This window comes from Filicampus tigris, chromosome 1 (genome assembly GCF_054856515.1).
Source record: "Filicampus tigris isolate MCC_2025a chromosome 1, RoL_Ftig_1.0, whole genome shotgun sequence".
NCBI classification, from domain to species: domain Eukaryota; kingdom Metazoa; phylum Chordata; class Actinopteri; order Syngnathiformes; family Syngnathidae; genus Filicampus; species Filicampus tigris.
Window position 1 is genome coordinate 31,319,177 of NC_141217.1, and position 21,279 is coordinate 31,340,455.

The 21,279-nt window shown below is 40.3% G+C and overlaps 1 protein-coding gene across 4 annotated transcripts in view; it reads left to right on the forward strand.

Annotated features, from left to right (window-relative positions):
• Positions 1-652: 652 nt before the first annotated feature.
• Positions 653-21,279, forward strand: part of LOC147153565 (DNA (cytosine-5)-methyltransferase 3C-like) — a 33,266-nt gene continuing 12,639 nt past the window's right edge. For 2 of the 4 annotated variants that reach the window (XM_086032204.1, XM_086032216.1), the window contains exons 1-18: positions 653-813; positions 4,210-4,299; positions 5,943-6,070; positions 6,189-6,334; positions 8,463-8,634; positions 8,729-8,799; positions 9,311-9,431; positions 9,724-9,786; positions 10,020-10,072; positions 10,619-10,717; positions 12,326-12,385; positions 12,482-12,631; positions 12,724-12,831; positions 18,360-18,489; positions 18,590-18,712; positions 20,587-20,631; positions 20,721-20,800; positions 21,075-21,187. In XM_086032204.1, coding sequence (XP_085888330.1) covers positions 4,292-4,299; positions 5,943-6,070; positions 6,189-6,334; positions 8,463-8,634; positions 8,729-8,799; positions 9,311-9,431; positions 9,724-9,786; positions 10,020-10,072; positions 10,619-10,717; positions 12,326-12,385; positions 12,482-12,631; positions 12,724-12,831; positions 18,360-18,489; positions 18,590-18,712; positions 20,587-20,631; positions 20,721-20,800; positions 21,075-21,187 — 1,670 coding nt within the window. In that variant the 5' untranslated portion in view covers positions 653-813; positions 4,210-4,291. The remainder of the gene's footprint in view (positions 814-4,209; positions 4,300-5,942; positions 6,071-6,188; positions 6,335-8,462; positions 8,635-8,728; positions 8,800-9,310; positions 9,432-9,723; positions 9,787-10,019; positions 10,073-10,618; positions 10,718-12,325; positions 12,386-12,481; positions 12,632-12,723; positions 12,832-18,359; positions 18,490-18,589; positions 18,713-20,586; positions 20,632-20,720; positions 20,801-21,074; positions 21,188-21,279) is intronic. The other 2 variants (XM_086032215.1, XM_086032212.1) reach the window with 2 other exon arrangements.

Sequence of the window (21,279 nt, forward strand, 5' to 3'; positions counted from 1 at the left end):
TAGGAGGTTTTTTTTTTTTTGCGCAGCAGACCAGTTTTACTTAAAAAATAGTTTGCCCGACTTGCATAGAACCAAATAAGAAAAATTAGCTGCAGCACAAACACGGAAACAGGAATTGTATTGGAATATACATACATACCTACATACATACATACAGTAAATAAATACACAAATGAACAAATACATTGCTTAAAATACTTAATTGTTTTCGACATTTACTTTAAACTCAGCAGTTTATCATTATTTCATGTTGTCTGTTTCTGTGTTTTTCAGCTTTCCAATGATAACAGTTTTTGGAAAATTGGATAACTTAAAGATTCATAACTTTCTTAATATTTCTCTACGGGGGGTGGTCAGGAAGTAACAGATGAATTGATGAATTGAAGCAATTTGTTGTTTGACCAAGTGCTTCTCCTTATTATCATATCCATGAAGTCGAAGAATAACAGATTTATAATAACAGGCCAGTCTGAGACTGGGACAAGACCAAGACCTCCAAAATATGATCTTGAGGTCGATTTAAAGAGTTACAACACTTCTATCACAGCAATTGTCTTAAATCTTAGATCTGTCAGATGATGGTGTCATGAAATGCATAGTCACAGGAAATTCCTCCAGAAATTGTATTGTAGTTGTATGTTGGTTTCGACATTGTCTTCCTGACTATGAGAAGCTAGCCAGACAGTTTTCTTCTTTTTGTTCCTCCTCTGTGGAGCGCCACCGCTCAGCGAGTAGAGCTTCCGGCCGGGACTCGTTAGCGAGTGTTAGGGGACAGAGGAACATTTAACCCGGAGGAAAGAGACGAAGGCAACGGTAAGTAAGCATCGCGCCAGGATTTCAAGCGCCACTTTTATACAAGCAAGCAAGCAAGCATAATGGCGCCTCGGTTCCATTGTTCTGCTTTTGTAATTCCACGTGAAGCGCACCGAACTAGTCGCCCCCATAACAAAGTCCGACCGGCGGCACATACAAAAACACTAGACATCGTTTGCATTTCGAGGAGTGATGTAGTTTGATACACAGACACGACTTCGAAATTCGCATTGTCCCTTTAATTGTGTTCCTGGAGGTCCGTGTAATAACGCTTGTATGCACGTGTAGTAGTGGCCACTGGTCTTGCTTGGAATTAGTTTGGCGTCAAGTCCTTTAATTACCACTTGACTTTAAGCAAGTAGAGAGAACCACAAAAGAGAAGCATTGCACCGTACGCACGAACAAGTCGTTTCAAGAACAAGGTTTGCGTTGTCAACTTCTGCTCAAATTAGACTAAGCTCGCTGTTCCCTTCTGCTTTTTGGATGGGGGGGGGGCACCGGCGTTATTACGAATCCCACTCGTTTTCTAGGCAGGATCGCACGAGATGCCCATTCCAAATATGTGTCATATTTGTGCAGAATGAAAACAATTAAGGTGGTTTTGGTTCGCGTTAACATTACGGTTGGGTTTAGGGTGAGTCATGGATCGGTGCGATCAATAATAACACCGCCACGCTTTAAAACATTTTTTCTTTTCGCGCCTGGCAGCAGTAGGTGGCGGCCTAGCGAGTTGCAGCACCCAATCATATCGCAGCTGCGCCTTTCCTACAGCCAATCACATCGCAGCAGGGCGTGCCCTGCCTGGAACACCAGTGGGATTCATAATAACGCGGCACTGATGGGGGGTCGGGACTCGCCAGGGCCGACTCGGGACTCGCGGCAAAAACAAACTAAACCTCGCGCTACTTCAACTACGCGTTTGAGGGTTAGTCTGGTACTGCGGTACGTCAGCGCGTCCGACATCTTAGATGTGGCACACCTCGTAAAACTCATGCAAGTCTGAACTGGAGAAAGAGACAAATTCCAACAAAGTTGAAAAGGTTAATGCCTCTCGTTCAATCCCCATCCCCCACCCACTCCCATAGAAACATGCTAATACTCACTTGTAGGGGAAAATGATTTGGTAAAAGTAGAAATTGTGATTCAAGCACAAAAGTGAAGAAAAAAAAAATCTGTCAGCTATGTGTAAAATATTTTTTTTTATAAGTTTGAACAAGGTCTCTCAATCGATCAATCAATTAATACTCTCTCTAATCTTAATCTCAGTTGACTTCCCCTCTCTCTATTTATAACTTTTTTTACATTGTGTCATCACCAATGGAGGTTGAAAAAGGAACACCTCCATATTGACCAAGGAGCGCAGTACAGATGTCTTTTTTCTTAATGTCTGGAGTACAATTAAAAAGTCATCAGAAAAATAAGACCTCAAGGTTTTATTTGGTCTCTCTACTAGGGCTTGATGCTTAATCGAAATACAATCATGTCTGACGATTTTGTCTTCTTTCGATTTTAAAACATTACAAGAGAAGAAAAACTAATTAATTAATGTGCAGAATGGAGCGGTGCGTTTATAAGTTCCCTCTGTTGTGAAAGTACACTGAATGCACCGTATTGCTTGCGTAGTAAGCGTGCAGCCTAGCGTATGTCAGTGGTTCTCAAATGGCGGTACTTCAGGGGGATGTGAGATTTTAAAATACATTTAAAAAGTAGCATCAAAGCAAAAATATAAATAAAGAGCTTGATTACAGCGGTTGCCTCCCTGCCACCAAGAATGACAAAAGATCCTTAGTGAAGCACAAGTCCACGTTTCTGACAAAAATGCCTCACTAAATGCATAAAGACTCAGTTCAGTACAACAATGCAATATTCAGTGTTGACAGTTGGTAATGTTGGAAGTCTTCTTTTTAATTCTTAAAGCGGAAGTCAACCCAAACATATTTTTTTCAAGATTATGTTCCCAGCAGGCTCACTAGATGAAACAAGGCATTTTGATTAATATGGCGTTTGTGGAATATAAATTAAGCAGCAAAATGCATTTTTAGCCGTCGCTGGGTACGGCCATTTTGTCTTCTGTCGACTGAAAATGACATCACAACTGCTCACAACGACCAATCACAGCCGAGTCTCGGATCGTTTTTCGGATCAGAAAAAAGGATAAATAGAACTTTGCCTTCATTTCTTTTATAAAATGCTTTTGCCCATCAACTCCTAATGTCTAATATGGCCGTTTAGGATTGAAGAATGCAATTTAAAAAGGAAGTCAACCCAAACATATTTTTTTCAAGAATATGTTCCCAGCAGACCCACTAGTTGAATCACGGCTGACCTGTTTTCTGGATTTGAGCCGTGATTGGTCGTTTACCTGAGCAGTTGTGATGTCATTTTCAGTCGACAAGACAAAATGGCCGCCCCCAGAGATTGTTAAAACTGAGTGGATTAACACTTATTCCACAAACGCAATATTTATCAGAATGCCCTGTTTCAACTAGTGGGCTTGCATAGAACATATTCTTGAAAAAAAATGTTTGCGTAGACTTCCCTTTTAAATAGATATTTTAAGATTTAAGATTTTTTTTTCCAGTTTCTGCTTTTATTTAAAATTAAGTTAAATATTTATTTTTGAGAACAAATCTAAACTATGATCCCAAAGGAGGACACTTTATGTTGGTAATTATTTTTACGTGCAAAAATCTTTATTTATAATGAAGTTTGTTTTATTTATGTTTTTAGTTATATATTTTTTTCCCAAATAGTTCAAGAGAAGGGGTCACCAAACTTTTTGGAAGTGAGAGCTACTTCTCGGGGACTGATCAATGCAAAGGGCTATCAGTTTTACACACACTTCTGAAGTAACAAATTTCATTAAATTATCTTGAATATTATATGTTAACAATTAATTATATTTATGGATGTGAAGTCACGGACCATGTATATAAACTCGAATTGAGTTCCAAAATTTAATAAATCAGCACTTTAAGTCTTTTTTTCCATCCAAAAATGCTCTGCGTTGGTTTGGGGCTTGGTTGAAAAAATAGTTCACATGGGGTAAATCATTGAAAAAAAAGTTGAGAACAATTGTTGTATGTGATTCTCTATAAGTGTCCCTTAAGATGTTTAATGACACCCCTGATGGAGTTCACTGTAAAACTAAACACACAACAAAAAGAACAGCACACATTGTCTATTTAAATATGAAACATGCTTCGTTTTTAAAACATCGGTAGCACGAATGCTAAAGTTAATGGAGGATCCCATTCAAAATAAAAAAAAATTCCATAACTGTCCAGCCCTACTCTCTATATCACATTTAAGGGGGTTGCCTGTGTTGGAAGTGAATAGGCTCATGCAAAGTTGTCCATTTTTATTTCTCTCTCTCACTCTCTCATTACCATACAGACAGCCTGACCAAAAATAGAGGATTGGGGATCATAAGGCACCCATTCTGACCCCTCACACACGGCCACTTCTCACCTCAGCCATGAAGAAGTGAGTAAACTTCATGATGATTACCGTATTTTTGGGACCACAAGTCACTCCAGTAAAAAAAAAAACCCCAAAAAACCCACATCATGAAGAAAAAAACCATAGCACTGGACTTTAAGGTGGGTTTTGGCAAATTTATTTTACAAAAACCGAGACTCAAAACAGTAGAGCTCAGACTGGCACTCAAAATCAATGAATTCAAGGTTTTTTTTCCTTAGGATTCCAATTTGAAAATTCTGATCCGTCGTTCACTTTTTTACAGACCGGTCTCATCTTAATTTGAGTCACCACCGATTTGTGCACAACCCTAATTAAAATATACAAAAGAGCTTGTGCTACCGTAGCAGTCGGAGGGCGGCCACAGGGCTTGCGCCGCCGGAGCAAAATCGTAGGGCGGCCGCAGGGCTTGTGCTACTGGAGCAGTGTTGGAGCCTGGTGGTGCCGGGACGGGACGGGGACCTGGCACTGCCGAGGCGCTGGAACAGGGGCCTAGCACTGCAGAGGCGCCGAGACAGGGGCCTGCAGCTGCCGAGGTGCTGGCCCTGGGCCCTGCCTCATCAGCCTGCCACCATAGTGGTTGGGAAGCACAGGACACTAGGGGCCGGGAGTACAGATAGTGAGGAAGGTAAACTATAAGAAATGGGACGAACGGGACTAGGTGAAGAAGTACACTGTGAACAAGGTGACGAAAAAGGCGGGGAGTGAAGTGGCTTGGGTATTGATTCGTAATGACGCAACTTGGAAAAGGCGCGATTACGGGAGGAACCACAACCTTTACTTGGGCGCCTAAATTGGTCACCCCGCGGAGGTCCCTTGTAAATAGCCAACCGGACACCCAAGTAAGGGTCTGAAGGGAAGGGTTCAGCTGGGGACACTCGGGGTACAGGTTCGGAATGACTCGACTTGGAAAAGGATTTTTTCCCAACACAAAGTGAATCTTTTTTACAAGCAATGGTGAGCAAAAGGTGAGCAATGCAAGTTGTGTAAGGAATTGACATTAGCTATCACCATTTTACACACGACTTAAATTCACGGTTTGCAAAAAATAATAAATAAAACAACATAAATCAAACATCAACAACTTAAGAACTTTCCGTTTTTGTTGATTATGGCGGCGCCATATGGACAAAAGAGGTAGTGTTTTGCCTGAAGGAAGACCACATTTCCCATGAGGTCCAGCGCATAGCATCATAAAATCCTGATCTCACGGGCTCATAACTAGTAGCTCAGGGCTCAGGTAACAACCGTCACGACTCACCTGTTTTTTTTAGTTTGGTCATGTGATGTTCGCAAGCTGAGCCCTTAGGCTCAGTGATGTCATTTTCAGTCGACTGCAAGTGTCAAAATGCCCGTCCCCTGAGATGGATAAAACCATGTGTATTTTTCTACTTAATTCATAATCCACAAATGCAATATTAATCAGAATAGTGTGTTTAGACTGGTGGGGGCGAATACTTTACTTGTTACTTGTGTAAAAAAGACACTGATAAAAGTAGAAATACTCATTCAACTCCTGTACTGAAGTAAACAAGAAAAAACATTTACTGACTATAAAATATCGGTATAGATGGAACAACATGGGGGGGAAAAAATGTCTCTGCATCTCCATTCATTTGCTTATAATCTTTTTGCTTTTTGACAACCAGCAAGATGAGAAAACGAGTGATAGTGAGCCCAGACTTAATCCCAGAGGAGATGGATGGGTTAAATTCGCTGACGTGGCTCAACAGTCTTCTGAAGACCGAATTCCAGGAGATGCAGCACATTTCTTCAGGTTCGTCATCATTTCAACAGATCAAAATGGCCGCTTTTGGACCGCCTTCCCAAAAATATACTTTAACGGTGGCCTCACTTTGCCGCCGTTTGTGTGTGTTATTATGTTTACAATACAGGCGCTTGTCACTGCCAGATCATGGATTGCGTCATCCCAGGTTCAATAGACATGAGCAAGGTGAAGTTTGATGCACAAGCTGAAAATGACTGCATGCACAACTTCAGTCTCCTTCAAGAAGCCTTCACCAAGAACCACATCACAAAGGTACGGTGCTCATTTGCTTAAATAAAGATGAGTTGAGTTGAAGAAGTCAATTTGAACAGATTGCAAAACTATTAATTGCCTCACGAGAATTTTGTACTGTCAACCCCTGCATACTTGCAGTTCGGCATCTGAGGATTCACGTATTTGCAGATTTTCTTTTTTGATTGGATTGTTTTACCTCGTTTTGCAAGAATAAAATATTTGATTTCTTTGCTTGATTAGAACCCCTGCTGCTTTAAAGCTATATCAAAAGGTATCAAGTTGTGGTGCCTTTATCCATATAAAAAAAATATTAAGATAATAAATGACTACCTAAGCAGTAGTAATCACTTTCAAAGAGTTGGTGACACCTTTCTTCTAAAAACCTTTCTTTGCGCAGAAAACTTCTCAATAGTTGCAGTTATCCTGCATGGAGTCAATGTGCATGAAACGGTTAATAACAGACAACGACTCCACTGTAAAAAACAACCTATAAACTCTACGCCATAAATGTAGGCTAAATATTTGCAGCCAGGTTAATTGGGTACATTTTAATGATATAGATTGGAAAAAGATTACTTTAATTCAAATGCTATGAAATACATAAAATGAGTAAAGGCGACCTCACGTTTATTACATTCCACAACTAAATTACTCTTGATTTTTTAGTAATGACTATCAGATAATAATTATTACTTAAAATTAAAAAAAAAAAAAAGGAGGCTTTTACTCATCTTTTGAACAGTCTTCTTTCTCATTCACCTATTGATGACACAGTATCAGCAAAAACTGGGAGATCAATAACTAGCTTCAGAACACAATGACATGGTGACAAAACATTCGAATTGGGAGTCGACCACCTGAGCCATGCGGTGCTGATAGGCTGATGCGTTGCGCGATTATATGGCGGTAAACATATGAATGTAACCAGAAATGTAAGAAAAACATTACTGAGTGTATGTAAGTATTTCATCGCTTTTTAATGAAGGTGTACTCTTTGCCCAAAATATAAGATTTACATTGACTCAATTAAAGTAGCTGCAAATTTGTTCCCTGCATTTATGCGGTAGACTCTAATAGGTTGTTTTTTACAGTATACATTTATTGAGTAGATTCTTTTTTTTTTTTAAGTGCAAAAATATTTTACTACATTTTTTCTGGGCAACACTGATATAAAATTGGTAGTGATGGTATAAATGACACTTTATGTTACGGTTCCTTTACTGCCTAAAATAAACAGGTACATTTTACATGATTTTCATGGATAGTATTTACCACTCTCCCAAATGTTATTTTATTTTTTACAGTGTACCTTATAGGAGCACAACTTACTGGTATAATTGGCTTGTACGAAAAGAATAAAAATGAATATTATTGTGGCACAGTAAATCGCGCTATATCATGGTCCCACTATATTGCAGATTTTATTTTTGTGTGCGTTATTGCAGGTGTTACTTTATTTTTACTACTACTACTACTAAGTTTTTTGTGTTATCCATTGCTCTAGCTCTCTCTCAATATGTTTTTAAATTAGGGATGTCCCAATGCATGAGATTGGAAATCGGTGCTGATCACATGATTTTCAGCGGGTTCAGTATCGGGTGGTAAAGATTGGTTTCATTCACCATTTTCTGAACATTTTAAGGTCACAAAATAATCCAAATGTGAAACTATTGGAAAACGCACTCAATCCACCGGAAAGCCCGGCAGAGTGCAAGCGTGGTCTGCCGCATTCCCAAACACGATAAACTAGACATGCCCTGGCACAAAAACGAAGATGCGCCTGTTTTTACACCTAGCGCATGTGCGCTGTCTATGAAAAAAGTGCTCTAGAACTCAGACGCCAAAAAAGAATGATTGGGAAAAGTGTGATTGGGACATTCGTATCAACGTGTGTTTCAAGACCTTCAAATAAATTTGAAGTGCTCTAAATACCATAAAAACATTCTTAGTGCGTCTTAAAATAAGAGTATTTCTACATTGCTGCTTTCATTTATTGTAGTGGCGGTCTAGAGTCTTACCCCACCCGCGATCGAGGGGACGTTACAGTATTTATTGATTGTGCAGATTGTGATATTTAACCTCAGGATGTCAGGACAGGCCTTTCAGTCCAAGAGCTTGAAACGTGTCACATTTTCTTTCCCTTTAGAGCATTCCATCTGAGGAACTCATAAAAGGGGACTTTAAAATAAACTTGGAGTTCCTGTTATGGTTTAAAGCCTTCTACATAGCCAACGTGACGGATGAAGAGTACGATGCCGTGAACGCTCGGAACAACCGTGACATCAGCCTGTACCTGCCATCCAAGCGCGCTACAAAAAGTAATTTCATCCGCTGCAACTGTGACAGAAATATAAGGTTGCGGCTATATTTTGGATCACAGCGTGAACTGAAACTGCATTTTCAATTCCTTAGGCAGCACAAAACTGGACTCTTCCGCTGAGGACTGTGAACTCAAGAACGCTGAGCCACTGGCCAACAGAAAGGTAGTACTCAAGTTTATTCACAAACATTCTTACGCTCAGTCTGGGGATGCTCAACAAAGGTTTGGACATTAGAGAAGATCTTTTCGTTTCTTTCTACGGCGACCCGAAGTGACATGGAAGGAAAAGAAAACTTTGTATTCCCTCACAACCATTTCATTGTCAGGGAACGCAAAGTTCTTTCCTTAAAAAGTAGCCTACATGACATATTTCAAGCAGTACTTGCAGACAGTCATATAGCTGTCATCGATTTTCACCCCCTTGTCGTTTTGTATTTAGCAAATGAAACCGAAATCAATCCACGCTGGAGATTTGGATGAAGCCAGTGTAAAACTAAAATATTGTGGTCCAGGTTTTGTGTCGTTTGGTATTCTCTGCACGGGACAATTTAAGCTAGGGATGGAACGGAGCCATCGTTCGTTTTTAAAGACAAGTGATACTATGCTGCATCATCTGCATGACTTGTTTCTCTTCTTTGTGTTTTGAATTGAATGCACCTTTTTTCCAATTTAAGACCCTGGGAATTGCAGATGATGAATCACTGTTTGACAGTGAATGCTCGACAGAGAGCAACGGTGAGCGCATGTCAGACAGCCCCGATAACCAAACAATACCGCAAGGTACCACAGTTACAGGTAAGGAAAAGAAAAAAATGAAATACAGAGTGTCATTGTCCTTGAAATCTTTGAAATTGCTTCATTTGAAACATTTTTGGAAACATGACTACGCCACCCTTGAATGTATTCATTGTATTTAATGTATTTCACAACATTGCTCAACTTTAAAGAAAGTGTATAAAGCAAGCTTGTAAATCAAACCAAAATGGCACCACGCAAACGATTTTTGAAGCTCTGCTTGTTAAAGATGTTGATTGAGTATCATCTCATCTCCTGGAGCATAATCACATGCATTCCATTTGCTTTCCAGAAGTGAATGACTTCTATATGAGATGTATAAAACCATGTCACGTCGCCCTCACAAAGTTAAAAGGTAAGAAATACAAGTACAAGTCACTCACTGCCAAGCAAAATCTCCATGTCTGTATATTTGCAAGAGTCACACTCGACACTACAAACGTTTGGAAAGGATCCGAATGCCGAGCTTGTGACAGCAATCTGGTGCAGGTGTACCGCAATGAAATGAGCAGCGTGCTTTGAGGCGACCGTAAGGTAATCTCATGCCATGAACATTATGATAAAGTATGTTTCTCTTAACTCCCTTAGACCTGAGCATACATGACAGCCTGCTTGGAGAGAACGGCGACTCTGACAAAAGGGTATATGAACTTTTCTTCTATCCATATATGACTACATTCCACATATTTATCTACCTACGTTCTGTGAACTGCGTATGGTGGCTAAAATGGATAAATACCATTATATGAACATTAAATATCATTTGCTGCCCGGTGGTCAGGGACTTCTGCTAAAACAGCGATTCCCAACAAGGGTGCGGTGAGAGATTATCAGCAGTGCCGTGGTAAAAATCATCATTTATCGATAAGTTAAATCTTTGTTCATCTATCTGTGCCAGTCGTGTGTGTTGACAGGCAAAACGATCAAATGCTCTTCCCTTTTCCATTAGATGGTGGAAGGCACACGGCAAGATGGTTGGAGAATAGCTCCCTTTTTTTGGGGGGGGGGGGCTCCAATTTTTGGTCCTGGAGGATTTTCGAGGTGTTTGACGTGCTCGTTCCATGTTGGAAGATGGTGGCCACTTGTCATGTTGCTACTACTGCCACATAGCGTGCTTAGGCTGTATGCATATGCAAATTTGCCCCATTTCCATCCAGCAACTTAGGGTATGATTGGTTATCTCTCAGGGGGCCACGAGGGGAGGTCTTGACTGGCAGTGCAGTTTACGGCAGAAGCCACAAGCGCGCTCAATGTTTCGGGCTGATGGCGGCATCGCTTCCAGACTTGTAAGTGCAGTGACGGGCGCTGTGATTGTTGCTATACCGCCACTTGAGCAAATGTACTGTTGCAGCTCGAAGGAATCCAGCACCTTTGAATGCATGCGTCGCCACAAATGTAAAGCGCGCAACACTACAGGGAGATATATCGATGGCATTGGCAAGAGAAAATCGCAGATGAACATCACAAGTAGTACGGAGTCATTCTGGACTTGCAACTCGCCTTCAAAAAACACGTCAAAACAAGCCAGGAAAACAATTACTGTACTTAACCCTTGGCTGGGCGTTGTTGGCTGGTTGGGTCAAAAATGACCCATTTTTCCAGTCAATACAATACAAGGGTAAAAACTGCCAAACAAAAAAACAGCTGATATGGCAAAAACACATCATTGTTTGATCTTCTCCCACCTAGAATACTGTTTTACAAACAATTACAAAAGCCCTAGAAACAGTTGTACTGCAGAGCCATCAAGGCTTTACGCGATAAAAGAACATTATCATGTCACCAGTGGAAAGTGATAGACAAGCACCAGTTTTTTAACTTTGAGAACTAGAGGACTTTCAAAAGTTCCTGTTACATCCGCAGATGTTTGCACAGACTATTCCTACTTTAGTCAGAGAATTCATCCACAAAAAAAAAAAAAAAAAAAAGAGTTCATGACACTGGATCGGGCACCAGAGGCAATTTGCGAGAGCCTCCGTGAACGGACTACTTTTCGACAAAATACATGATCTGGAAATGGATGCTGAATATGGAACAGCCTGCCTGTCCCAATAAGCCGTTAAATCGGAACTACAACAAACACTTATCATGTTACTGTGTTCGTGTTTGGTATTTAATGTGCTACTGCCAATCAGGGTTATAAGACTTTTGGAATGTTGTTTATAGTTACCTGTAGTTTTTATTTGTTTTTTTAAATTCAGTTAGTTTCAATTCGTTTTTGGAGCAGGTTCATTTTTATTATTTTTTCTTTTTTCTTTGTTTTAGTATTAGTTGTATTTTTTTTTTTATATACGGAGTATTTGTGGAATGCGAATTGAACAAAAAAAGTCACTAAGTTTTGTGTAGTAAAGTAAAGTAAACTACAATTCTCATGCATGATGTTAACAAAGATGATATAACAAAGGCGATTTTCTCTACAATTATAGTCTTAGGTTTGTAAACGTAAGATGTAGTTTCAGTTCATTTTTGGTTATTTCGTTAATGACAATGTTTTTTTCAATTTTATTTGTAGTTCTTTTGTTGGTTTTTGTTAACTATAATAAGTTACCTTGCGGCCAACATCTACACTAAACATGTTATCGTCTTGTTGCTATTAGTCATGCTTGTATTTAATGAGCGCTATTACACTTTAATCACACAACTTTGCTGAATGCGTTTTAAGTTGCAAAAGATTTTTTTTATTTCTCTACTTGTGCATTTGGGCTTTTGTAGCTCGCAGCATCGTCAGATTCACAGCTAATCTGTAACTAATGATATGCAAGAAAGTTTCGTACCTGATTGATGAAAAACACTTTTTTTTAAAATAAACAAACAAATAAAAAATCAGGTTAGCAATGCACACATTAGGGACCTAGTCTCAGGTCAACTTACTGATTCCCCCCCCCAACTTTCAGATGGAAAATACCTCGCCAAGACATAAAGCGCACAAAGGGCGACGGAAAGCCAATTACCAGGTCAGTCAAAAAGTTCAAGATACAGTCAGACATATCACTGGAAATATCTTGAGCCTTTTTGAGGTCAAATTTAACACATTTTATTTACTACCCCAGGATGGGAACGGCTTTTTGACTGGAGAGCTTGTGTGGGGGAAAGTGGAGGGGTTCTCTTGGTGGCCCGGCTTGGTCATTCCTTGGAAAACCAAATTTTCACCTCAAGGTTTTCGACGGGTCGAATGGTTTGGAGATGGAACCTTCTCAAAGGTTTGACTGCTGCCGCGCTATTTTAAATTTGTTTATATTAATCTGCTGCAGAAGTGAATTTCTCGTCTCCGCAAACTGACTTTCTATCACAGATCCACACAGAGGGTTTGCTGCCTTTTCGGGAATTCACAGAATGTTTCTGTAAAAATTCATTTGACACCCTGCCCACCTACAAGGTCGCCATCTATCAGGTCATCGAGGTAAGAGAGCAAGATCAACATGCGGTCGGCATTTATTACCACACACGCTATGCTACATGTTTGTGTACAACAGACGACCTAAAGTAGTCTTTTCACTATCCATCTTTTCCCTATGATGGCGTCACACAAACGACCGGCTGGCAAAAAAATTCAATGGCACCATTAGGAAACTAAGCCTAACATGTCATTTGACCAAGGCTGAGTGACAGTTTGAATGATGAGTTTAGCCTTATTTTGTCCCACCGTAATTTGGATGTGTGAAGTGTCCGTTGAAAATAAGATGTTTCACCTGCCACTTAAAAAGGCCGCATAGCAGGAATATGACTGCACCATTATGTCTGGGGTATTTTGAATGCCTGCCATGTAAAACCACAAGTAATTGCCCCGCCCCCCCAAAATAAAAGATTATAATTGCTTATATTAACATCTTAAACCGTAAGTATACCACAGCTCCAAACTCATCTAACACCATTACACTTAAAAGCAAATGGCTATGAGATAATTTGATTTTAAAAAAATGCACTTGTGCCAAAGACTCCATAACTTCTACAAACAGCTCAGGCAAAACCTAGCTCCTTCCCGACATAAAATAATCTTGGCTCAATTGACATTCATCACTTCATCATACTTACTTGACACCAGTTATTGTACTACTTTCCTAATTAGACCAGGCTTGAGCATCATCTTGTGCCCTCTCAGAAAACGTGAGGTTTTTCTACCCATAAAAACAAATTTGTGAATAGTGAACTGTGTGTTTGGGAATGGGGGATCACTGTGTGATTTAAAACATTTATAGTTGCGGTCATAGGTTTCCATACCCTTGCAGAATTTGTGAAATATTGGTCATTCTCGTGAAAATATGGCTCATGAATGAACAGGGGCCATCTCAATATTTTCTTTATTGCTGCGTGTTGTTGTTGAATGATTTTGCTATTCTGAAATGCCTTGCAGTTGAAGTTGGATCCCATTAAAAATTAATTGTGTTCTTCTTGATCACTTATGTTCTTTAATGGTACAAATCTTCTGATACACAAATTCTGCCAGGTGAGGACACTTGTGAGCACAACACACACACACAAGAAACACAGCAGCAGTGTCTGGTGGGGCACAAAGGAGGGGTAGGGTGCCAAATTCATTTTTGTCATGAGCCACATCAGTTTCACTCAGAGGGCCATGATGCCTGAAAACCATAAATGTATCATCACCTCATCATATTATTACATATCAGACCAAAACCTATGTTAAAATTTGGTCCATTTCATATTTTTTCACGATTTAATACTACAGGTCAGTCCACACGTGTGCGTGCGTCCGTCCGTGTGTATGTGTGTGTGTTCGTGTTGTTTTTACAAATTCCTGATCACTTTAAAGTATTGAAAATGGTTTGCTTTCCATGATGACACAACAAAAATGTCGTTTTTATTGTTTCCTAATAAGTGATGGTCTTGGACATGCAATGCCTGCAATATACTGTAAGCAAAAGGGGCCTGCATTTTATTGTTATTATGTATTTTTAATAACATATTAAATTCTATCCATCCATTCTCTGAACCGCTTATTCACACAGGGCTCTTGGGCATCTGACACCCAAATACTTGAGGGTGTCAGATGCCCAAGAGCACTGTGGGAGATGAAATATGGAGGGGTTCGAACTTTGTACTAAAAATAGCAACATATCCCACAATCCCATGCGTTCGACCATAGCGGTAGGCTGCGTAGCCTTTTCATTTCAAATGCTGGTATGTTATCAAGATTAGTTTACGCAACTAGAAGTTTTTAGTGGACTTTGAGAATCTGTAGTGATGGGAAATACACAGAGACTTTAGACAGGCGATGTTTAGGCAGGCGAGTACGCGGTAATGCAGTATATTAAAGTTTTTTTGCTTGTTACTCCAAGCTGTTGTTCCATGCAAAACTGACATATAACACAACTGATTAAACAATGATCGTCTGCCAGCTAAAAGCTATCATACAGTAAAAGGCAGACGTGGTAATCAAAATGAGCACCGATGTTACAGTAAATTATAAACCTTCAAACAACACGCAGGGAGCAGTCCAGGGCGTTGTATACCCACTTATCTCTTGTAGGATAACTGTTTAACGAAGACACGGGAAACAACAGCACGCCTGTGTTTATGTGAAGCTCTCTCCAGACTGCTAACCAACGGCGATGTTTGTTGCTTGCAAGCATAGCAACAGCTTAGCTCCCTATGATCGATCGTTTTTCTTTAGGGTGGGCATCAAATCCTTGTTTTCTAATGATTTTTTGGGAGTCCAAAGAAACCTTTTCCGCCCTTTCTCCCCAACGATTACAGCCAACAATGACACACGAAGACATGACGAATGGCAAATGGGGCTTTGTAAGTGGGGCTAGCCTTTCAATATGTCCGCCGGCAATGCACTGTGGGAGATGAAGAAAAGCCTCTATACAACTATTTGTTACATTGATGTCAGGGGTTTGGCGAAAATACTTGTCCGTTAAAAGTGGAGCCAGTTTGTGAATTTGCTACAGTATATCAGACAAAATGAAAGGAACAAATCCATTTAGCAAAAAAACATGAAGTAGAATTTACTTGCTTTGGTGGGCCACATCATTAAATAAAATATTTTGTTAAAATAAATAAATAAACAAACTGCGGCGTTAAATTTATGACTTCATGGCCCAGCGTGTTCCATTGGCTTGAGTCAAAGGGAGTGAAAGCAGAATAAAGAATGCAGCGAGTCCAGTCTTTGTCCGACCCCGTTCGACCCCCACTTTGCACAGGGTCTCTTGCTACAATCTCCCCCCACCCGAGCCCCCCACTCTTCCGGCAGCCTATCGGGGGCACTTTTCCCTCACTTCCGCCGAGAGCCACCAAGAAAAACACCTTAAGTAGGCTCAAATTTTGAACATCATTGCAAATTTGTCCACTTTCCAAAGAAGCGCGATCCGAACATCTGGAGACTGGATAGTTGCGTTCAAGTGCCTCGTGGAGCGGATAGCCGGAGAGACTCGTTCATTTCTGCGCTCTCAAGGCCGACAAAGAAGGGAGACAAAGCCACCGATCGCTGCATTTTTCAATGAAAGTCGATCGAAAGTAGATTTCCATGTGTAGTTCGAGTAACTTCAATTGACACGTCCTCGCTAAGTGTCGTATAGGTTAACTCATGCGCTCGTCTTTCCAGTCGGTTTATGTGGCGTGAACAATTTTAAAACGAGTCAAGTCTCTCTCCCGTGTCGTCCGTATGAAGGGAGGCAGGAGAAAGAAATCGTTTCCAACTCGTGCCTTCATTTGACTTTTAATCCGTTTCGGTCCCCAATGCTCGAGATTGAGCATGACGGATTTAAAATTTCCCAACTCGCGTGAACTTCACTGATTCCTGATTGGTTGCAGCGAAATTTGGACAAAAGTACATGGAGAACCTAAACAGTCTCGTCAATGATTAGCTTTGAATAAACTGAATTGTCTGTTTTAGTGGGGCAAAACTAATTGGATAAACCAAAAAGTAATAGTAAATCAATGTCATATTAAACAAAATGTATAATGTCGATCATAGATGATTTAGTGGGATAAAACTAATTGGACAAGCCAAACAGTGACATACTTCAGTAGTATATTTTAATCGACAGAATTGTGTGTGTTTTAGTGTGTCAAAGCTAATTGTAATAACAAAACAGTAAAATTACTATCTTTAAATAAGTATAATTTAGTTCATATAGGCAGGGCAAAACTAAGTGGGCAACCCCAAAAAACCTTAGCAATTATTACCTTGTATAAACAACATTTTGTACTGTATGTCAGTCAAAGACGGTTTAGTGAGACAAAACTAATTGGACATACCAAACGGTAATACTCAATTATTTTCCTTTACGCACAAAATTTAGTATGTCTGCCAATGCGAATTTAGTGCCCAAAAGGGGCTCACACTCTGTGATTTGGAGATGGTTTGGTTTCGAGCCAGATGACAGTGCTCAAGCCCTCGTGCTCTGCAAAGTCTGCAGGGGTAATGTTAAAACGTGCAGCGGCAACACCACAAACTTGTTTAACCATTTGAGAAAGATGCATCCCAAAGAATACGCCAAGAGTATATCCATGCGTGCTAAGTTAGCCGAGCAGCAGGCAAGCAGATCCAGACAGGACGCGTCAATGAAGGTGGAACGCGACATGAAGACAAAATCTGGACAAGGAAGTTCAGACACCAAGGAGGTGACTGGAGCTGCACCTTTGTTTGGCATACAAACATTCTTGCGTCCTCCTTCTCCTACTCCTATCTTATGCCGTCCTTTCACTTCTCTGTATGGTCTTTTTCCCCCGAAACTTGTGTGAAAAGAAATAAATGCTCCCCTTATTAAATGCAACTAAAAGGGCGTCCATTACCACACTTGAAAATCTATATAGTTGATTTTGCGGTATTGATATCTTGAATGTTCATATATTGATACAATGACAATACATTGTTAAGCTCTAGTTTGCGCAACTGTTTATAAAGTACAGTGGCTCGTTATTCACAAATGTGTCTATTACCATTATTTTGTGATCGTCGTATACATGCACGCATAGTTGGGTTGGAAAGGGAGTAACCCAGGCATAATATTCAGAATGTTAAAAACCAAATACTGCCAATATTCAGGTTTGAAAAGGTTTATTGCCTGCATGTAAATGTAGCCATTGACAAAGGCCAACATCTTTGTATGTCGGGTAGGAGCTAGTTTAGCCTGGGTTGTTAGTGGAAGTTACTGAGAGACTTCACATATGTAAGTATGTATATACGTTTTTTCCTCGAAATTATTTGTAAGCAATTTATTTTTAAAGATAATTTTGTGCAGATTAGTTTGAAATGATATTAAAAATTGGGGAATTATATTTGTTACATTTAAAGTTTGATCACTATTTAAAGGGAAAGTCAAGTAAAAAAGTGCCTTTACATGGGCTGGTACTTGTGTAGTGCGTTTCTACCTTCGGTACTCAAAGCGCTTCACACACTGTACCTCATTTACCTAGTGATGATGCAGCATCAGGAGCAACTGGTGTTTCAGTATCTTGCTCAAGGATACTTTGACACGGTCACAATGGCCGAGGATCAAACCGGTCGCTTGGACTCAGGTGTTGACTTTGTTTTTGTTTTTTTTTTTCCATCAGACGTATTCGTCGTATGACTGTGTGCACCGAACCGTGAAGCCCGTACCGAAATAGTACGGGACTAATCCAAAAACCGTTACCCCCCTAATATATATTAAATTCTTTATTTTTGGGGGAACACAGCCCGCATTTTCTGTGGAAAATGCTTAATGGCAGTATATCCCGCTTATCCAAGATTATTTGGGGTTTAAAAAATACCCTAACAACACACACGCACACACACACAATGCATGCAGTTGAATGGGCGTTAATTATTTGCGGATTTTTGCATTTTGCTATTCGCGGGCAGGTGTCTCTCATGCACTGTGTACACATAAGAGAAAGCAAATTTCCTCCAGATGACTGCTGTTTGCAAAAAGCTTGTCACATCAGATTCAGTGCATGCTAATCCCAAAGTATAACCTGCAGCTGGCAGGTGAACGCTGTGAAAAATCCTTCCAAGAGGCGAAAGGAGAAAAAGAAAAAGAGCTCAATCTGATGCTGGACTGGGCAATGAAGGGATTTCTGCCGTCAGGACCGCAGGGATTCGCGCCACCTCGTAAGTGTGCACGCCAGCAGCCCAGCAGATTTTTACTCCATACAATTCCCTCCCAAAGACGCTTCTGAAAAACATTTTCCTCTCTGCCTTCCTCCCTCAGTTATTCAAGATGCTGCTCAATTGTCCAATTCGGACTCCGCTCATTCTGACTACCAGCCGCCTGTGAAAAAGAAAAATGCTTTTAAGAGTCGGGCAAGCACCTCCAACTACACTTTCACAAGAGGTACGTCCACGTGATCATCCGCAATCCGAATTTCACTTTGACACTCACTGGCTGTACTGGATGTCGAGCTGGAGCCTATCCCAGCTGACTTTGGGAGACAGAAGTGGGGTCCGCCCTGGACTAGTCATCGCAGGGCACATACGGACAAACAACCATCCACATACATCTTCACACCTACAGGGAATTACAGTAATTTGTTTGTAATGACAAACAGATCCCTGTAGATGGTGATGTTGCATCACTTTGGATTAGAGATCAGCACAGCTCTTGAGTAGAAGACAAAGATTAGGCAGTGACTCTTGGTTCATCATGTCGATTATGAGCGAGAGAAATGCCAACATGTTGGGAGTTGGACAAGTTTAGGCACCAAATGCGTTACTGCGTACCTGTAGGGGTGCAACGGATCATCTTTGATCCACGACCGATACGGTTCAAGCATCACGGTTCGGGCCGGGCACGATCCGCAGAATGGTTGGTGAAAGAACTACGCGTTCACATTAAGGCTACGTGATTAGTTCGCATTCACTAATAGCAGCAGAGGAAGTTGAAAACCCTCATGGATCACGCAAATAGCCAGTCGACCACTGTGCCGCCCGGCCTTTTTCATTATGAAAAAAATAAAATAAAAATAAAAATTAGTCTTTAATGATTTTATAAAAACACTTTTGCTCTTTAAATAATTCTAAGAAAACTTTCAGCTCAAAATGTCTGGCAGAATACCTTGTTATCATATACACTGTACCACGTTTAAAATAAGAATGTATCCTGCCTTATATTGCGTGAAAGCGGAAGTCAACGCAAACATATTTTTCCAAGAATATGTTCTATGCAAACCCACTAGTTGAAACACGGCATTCTGATAAATATTGCGTTTGTGGAATAAATGTTACTCTAATCGTTGTTAGCCATCTCTGGGGGCGGCCATTTTGTCTTGTCGACCAAAAACGACATCACAACTGCTCAGGCAAACGACCAATCACGGCTCAGATTCAGAAAACGGGTCAGCCGTGATTCAACTAGTGGGCGTGCTAAGAACATATTCTTGAAAAAAATATGTTTGCTATCTTATGCTGTAATGTCAAAACTATGATCAAGTGGAGAGTGACACTTTTCATCACAACATTCATTCATTATTCATCACAATGCATGAGTATAAAGGTGGTTGAAAAAGTAAACTAAATGTTGAATAATTTTAAAAACGAATTACAGTAAGTTCTGAAATGCTTCACTTGTTAGATAATAATCCTCAAAAAGGAATTTTAAGGAAATAGTATATTTGTCTAAAATCCATACTTTTTGAATGATGGTAACATTGCGATTCAAAATCTTTGGGCGGAAAATTTCAGTGGACTAACTTAAGATGGCAGTCAGATAAGACACATTTTGGAATCACGACAAAGTTGCCTCAATTTCCGAACTCACTGTTGATTATTTGGATAAATGTTAATCACACATGGGCCTTTTGGCGTGTTCTATTGCTAAGACAATTTGTGATTGTCTTAGCAATAGAACACGCCAAAAGGCCTCGCAAAATGACTAACACGGAATTGCATACGCTATGCCGCTGGTCGCTCTCTATTACTTTTTTATTTTATTATTATTTGATAAACTTAGTGTTTTACAAGTTTCTACACTCACCTTTTAAAGATGGATCTGAAATACAAGGCATTAAATACTCTGACTAAGTTTGACTGAGCCAGCCAAAGTGTGATCATTCGCGTCTCACGCATTGGTGACGAAGGCTGCTCGGGCTGCCGGAACTCATGTAAATTGCAATAGAAATTTCATAATTTCTCATCATCAAATAGTTATGAGAAACCTTCACGTTATTACAATTGCCTGATTTACAAAGCACTTTGATATTTCATTTTCAGACACTTTAATCGAGAGGCTTAAAGACAAAGGCACAAAAATCAAAGGTCAGTCCTGCTTGAGCGTCATTGATTTCTGTCTTATACTGTCTGTTCTTTTGAATGACAAATTTTAAAAGACAGGCTTGTTGTTTCAGATTGTTGTTTGGCTTGCGGATCGCCTGATATTGTAGTGCAGCACCCATTGTTCGAAGGCGGTCTTTGTTTCAAATGCAAGGTAAGACGGTGTGCAATGTACGTCTGCTCTACGCTATTCTGGTCCAGTCGGCAAAGCCTTTAACAACAGGTTTCACAGCCTTTATGGAAACAATTTTCAAAAATCACGGCAAACCACCAAACAAACATGTCACAAAAAGTATATGTTCTGAAATAATGATGATCTTGTCTTAATTTATACAGCATATGTCACGATCTGTCAGTAACGTGCCGCGGCACGCAGGTTGGGAGTCACAACCCAAAAGTTCGAAAAATGACATGGTCACTGCCCACAGGAGAACTTCACAGAAACACTGTATCGCTACGATGAAGACGGCTACCAATCGTACTGCACCGTGTGCTGCGGGGGGTCGGAGGTCATTCTTTGCGGCAACGCCAGCTGCTGCAGGTAAACGGAGCTCAAGGCATTTAAAATAAGTATAGTTAGTGATGCCCCAACGCGGCACGCTCTTATGATGACTTTTTTTGGTAGCTAATGCC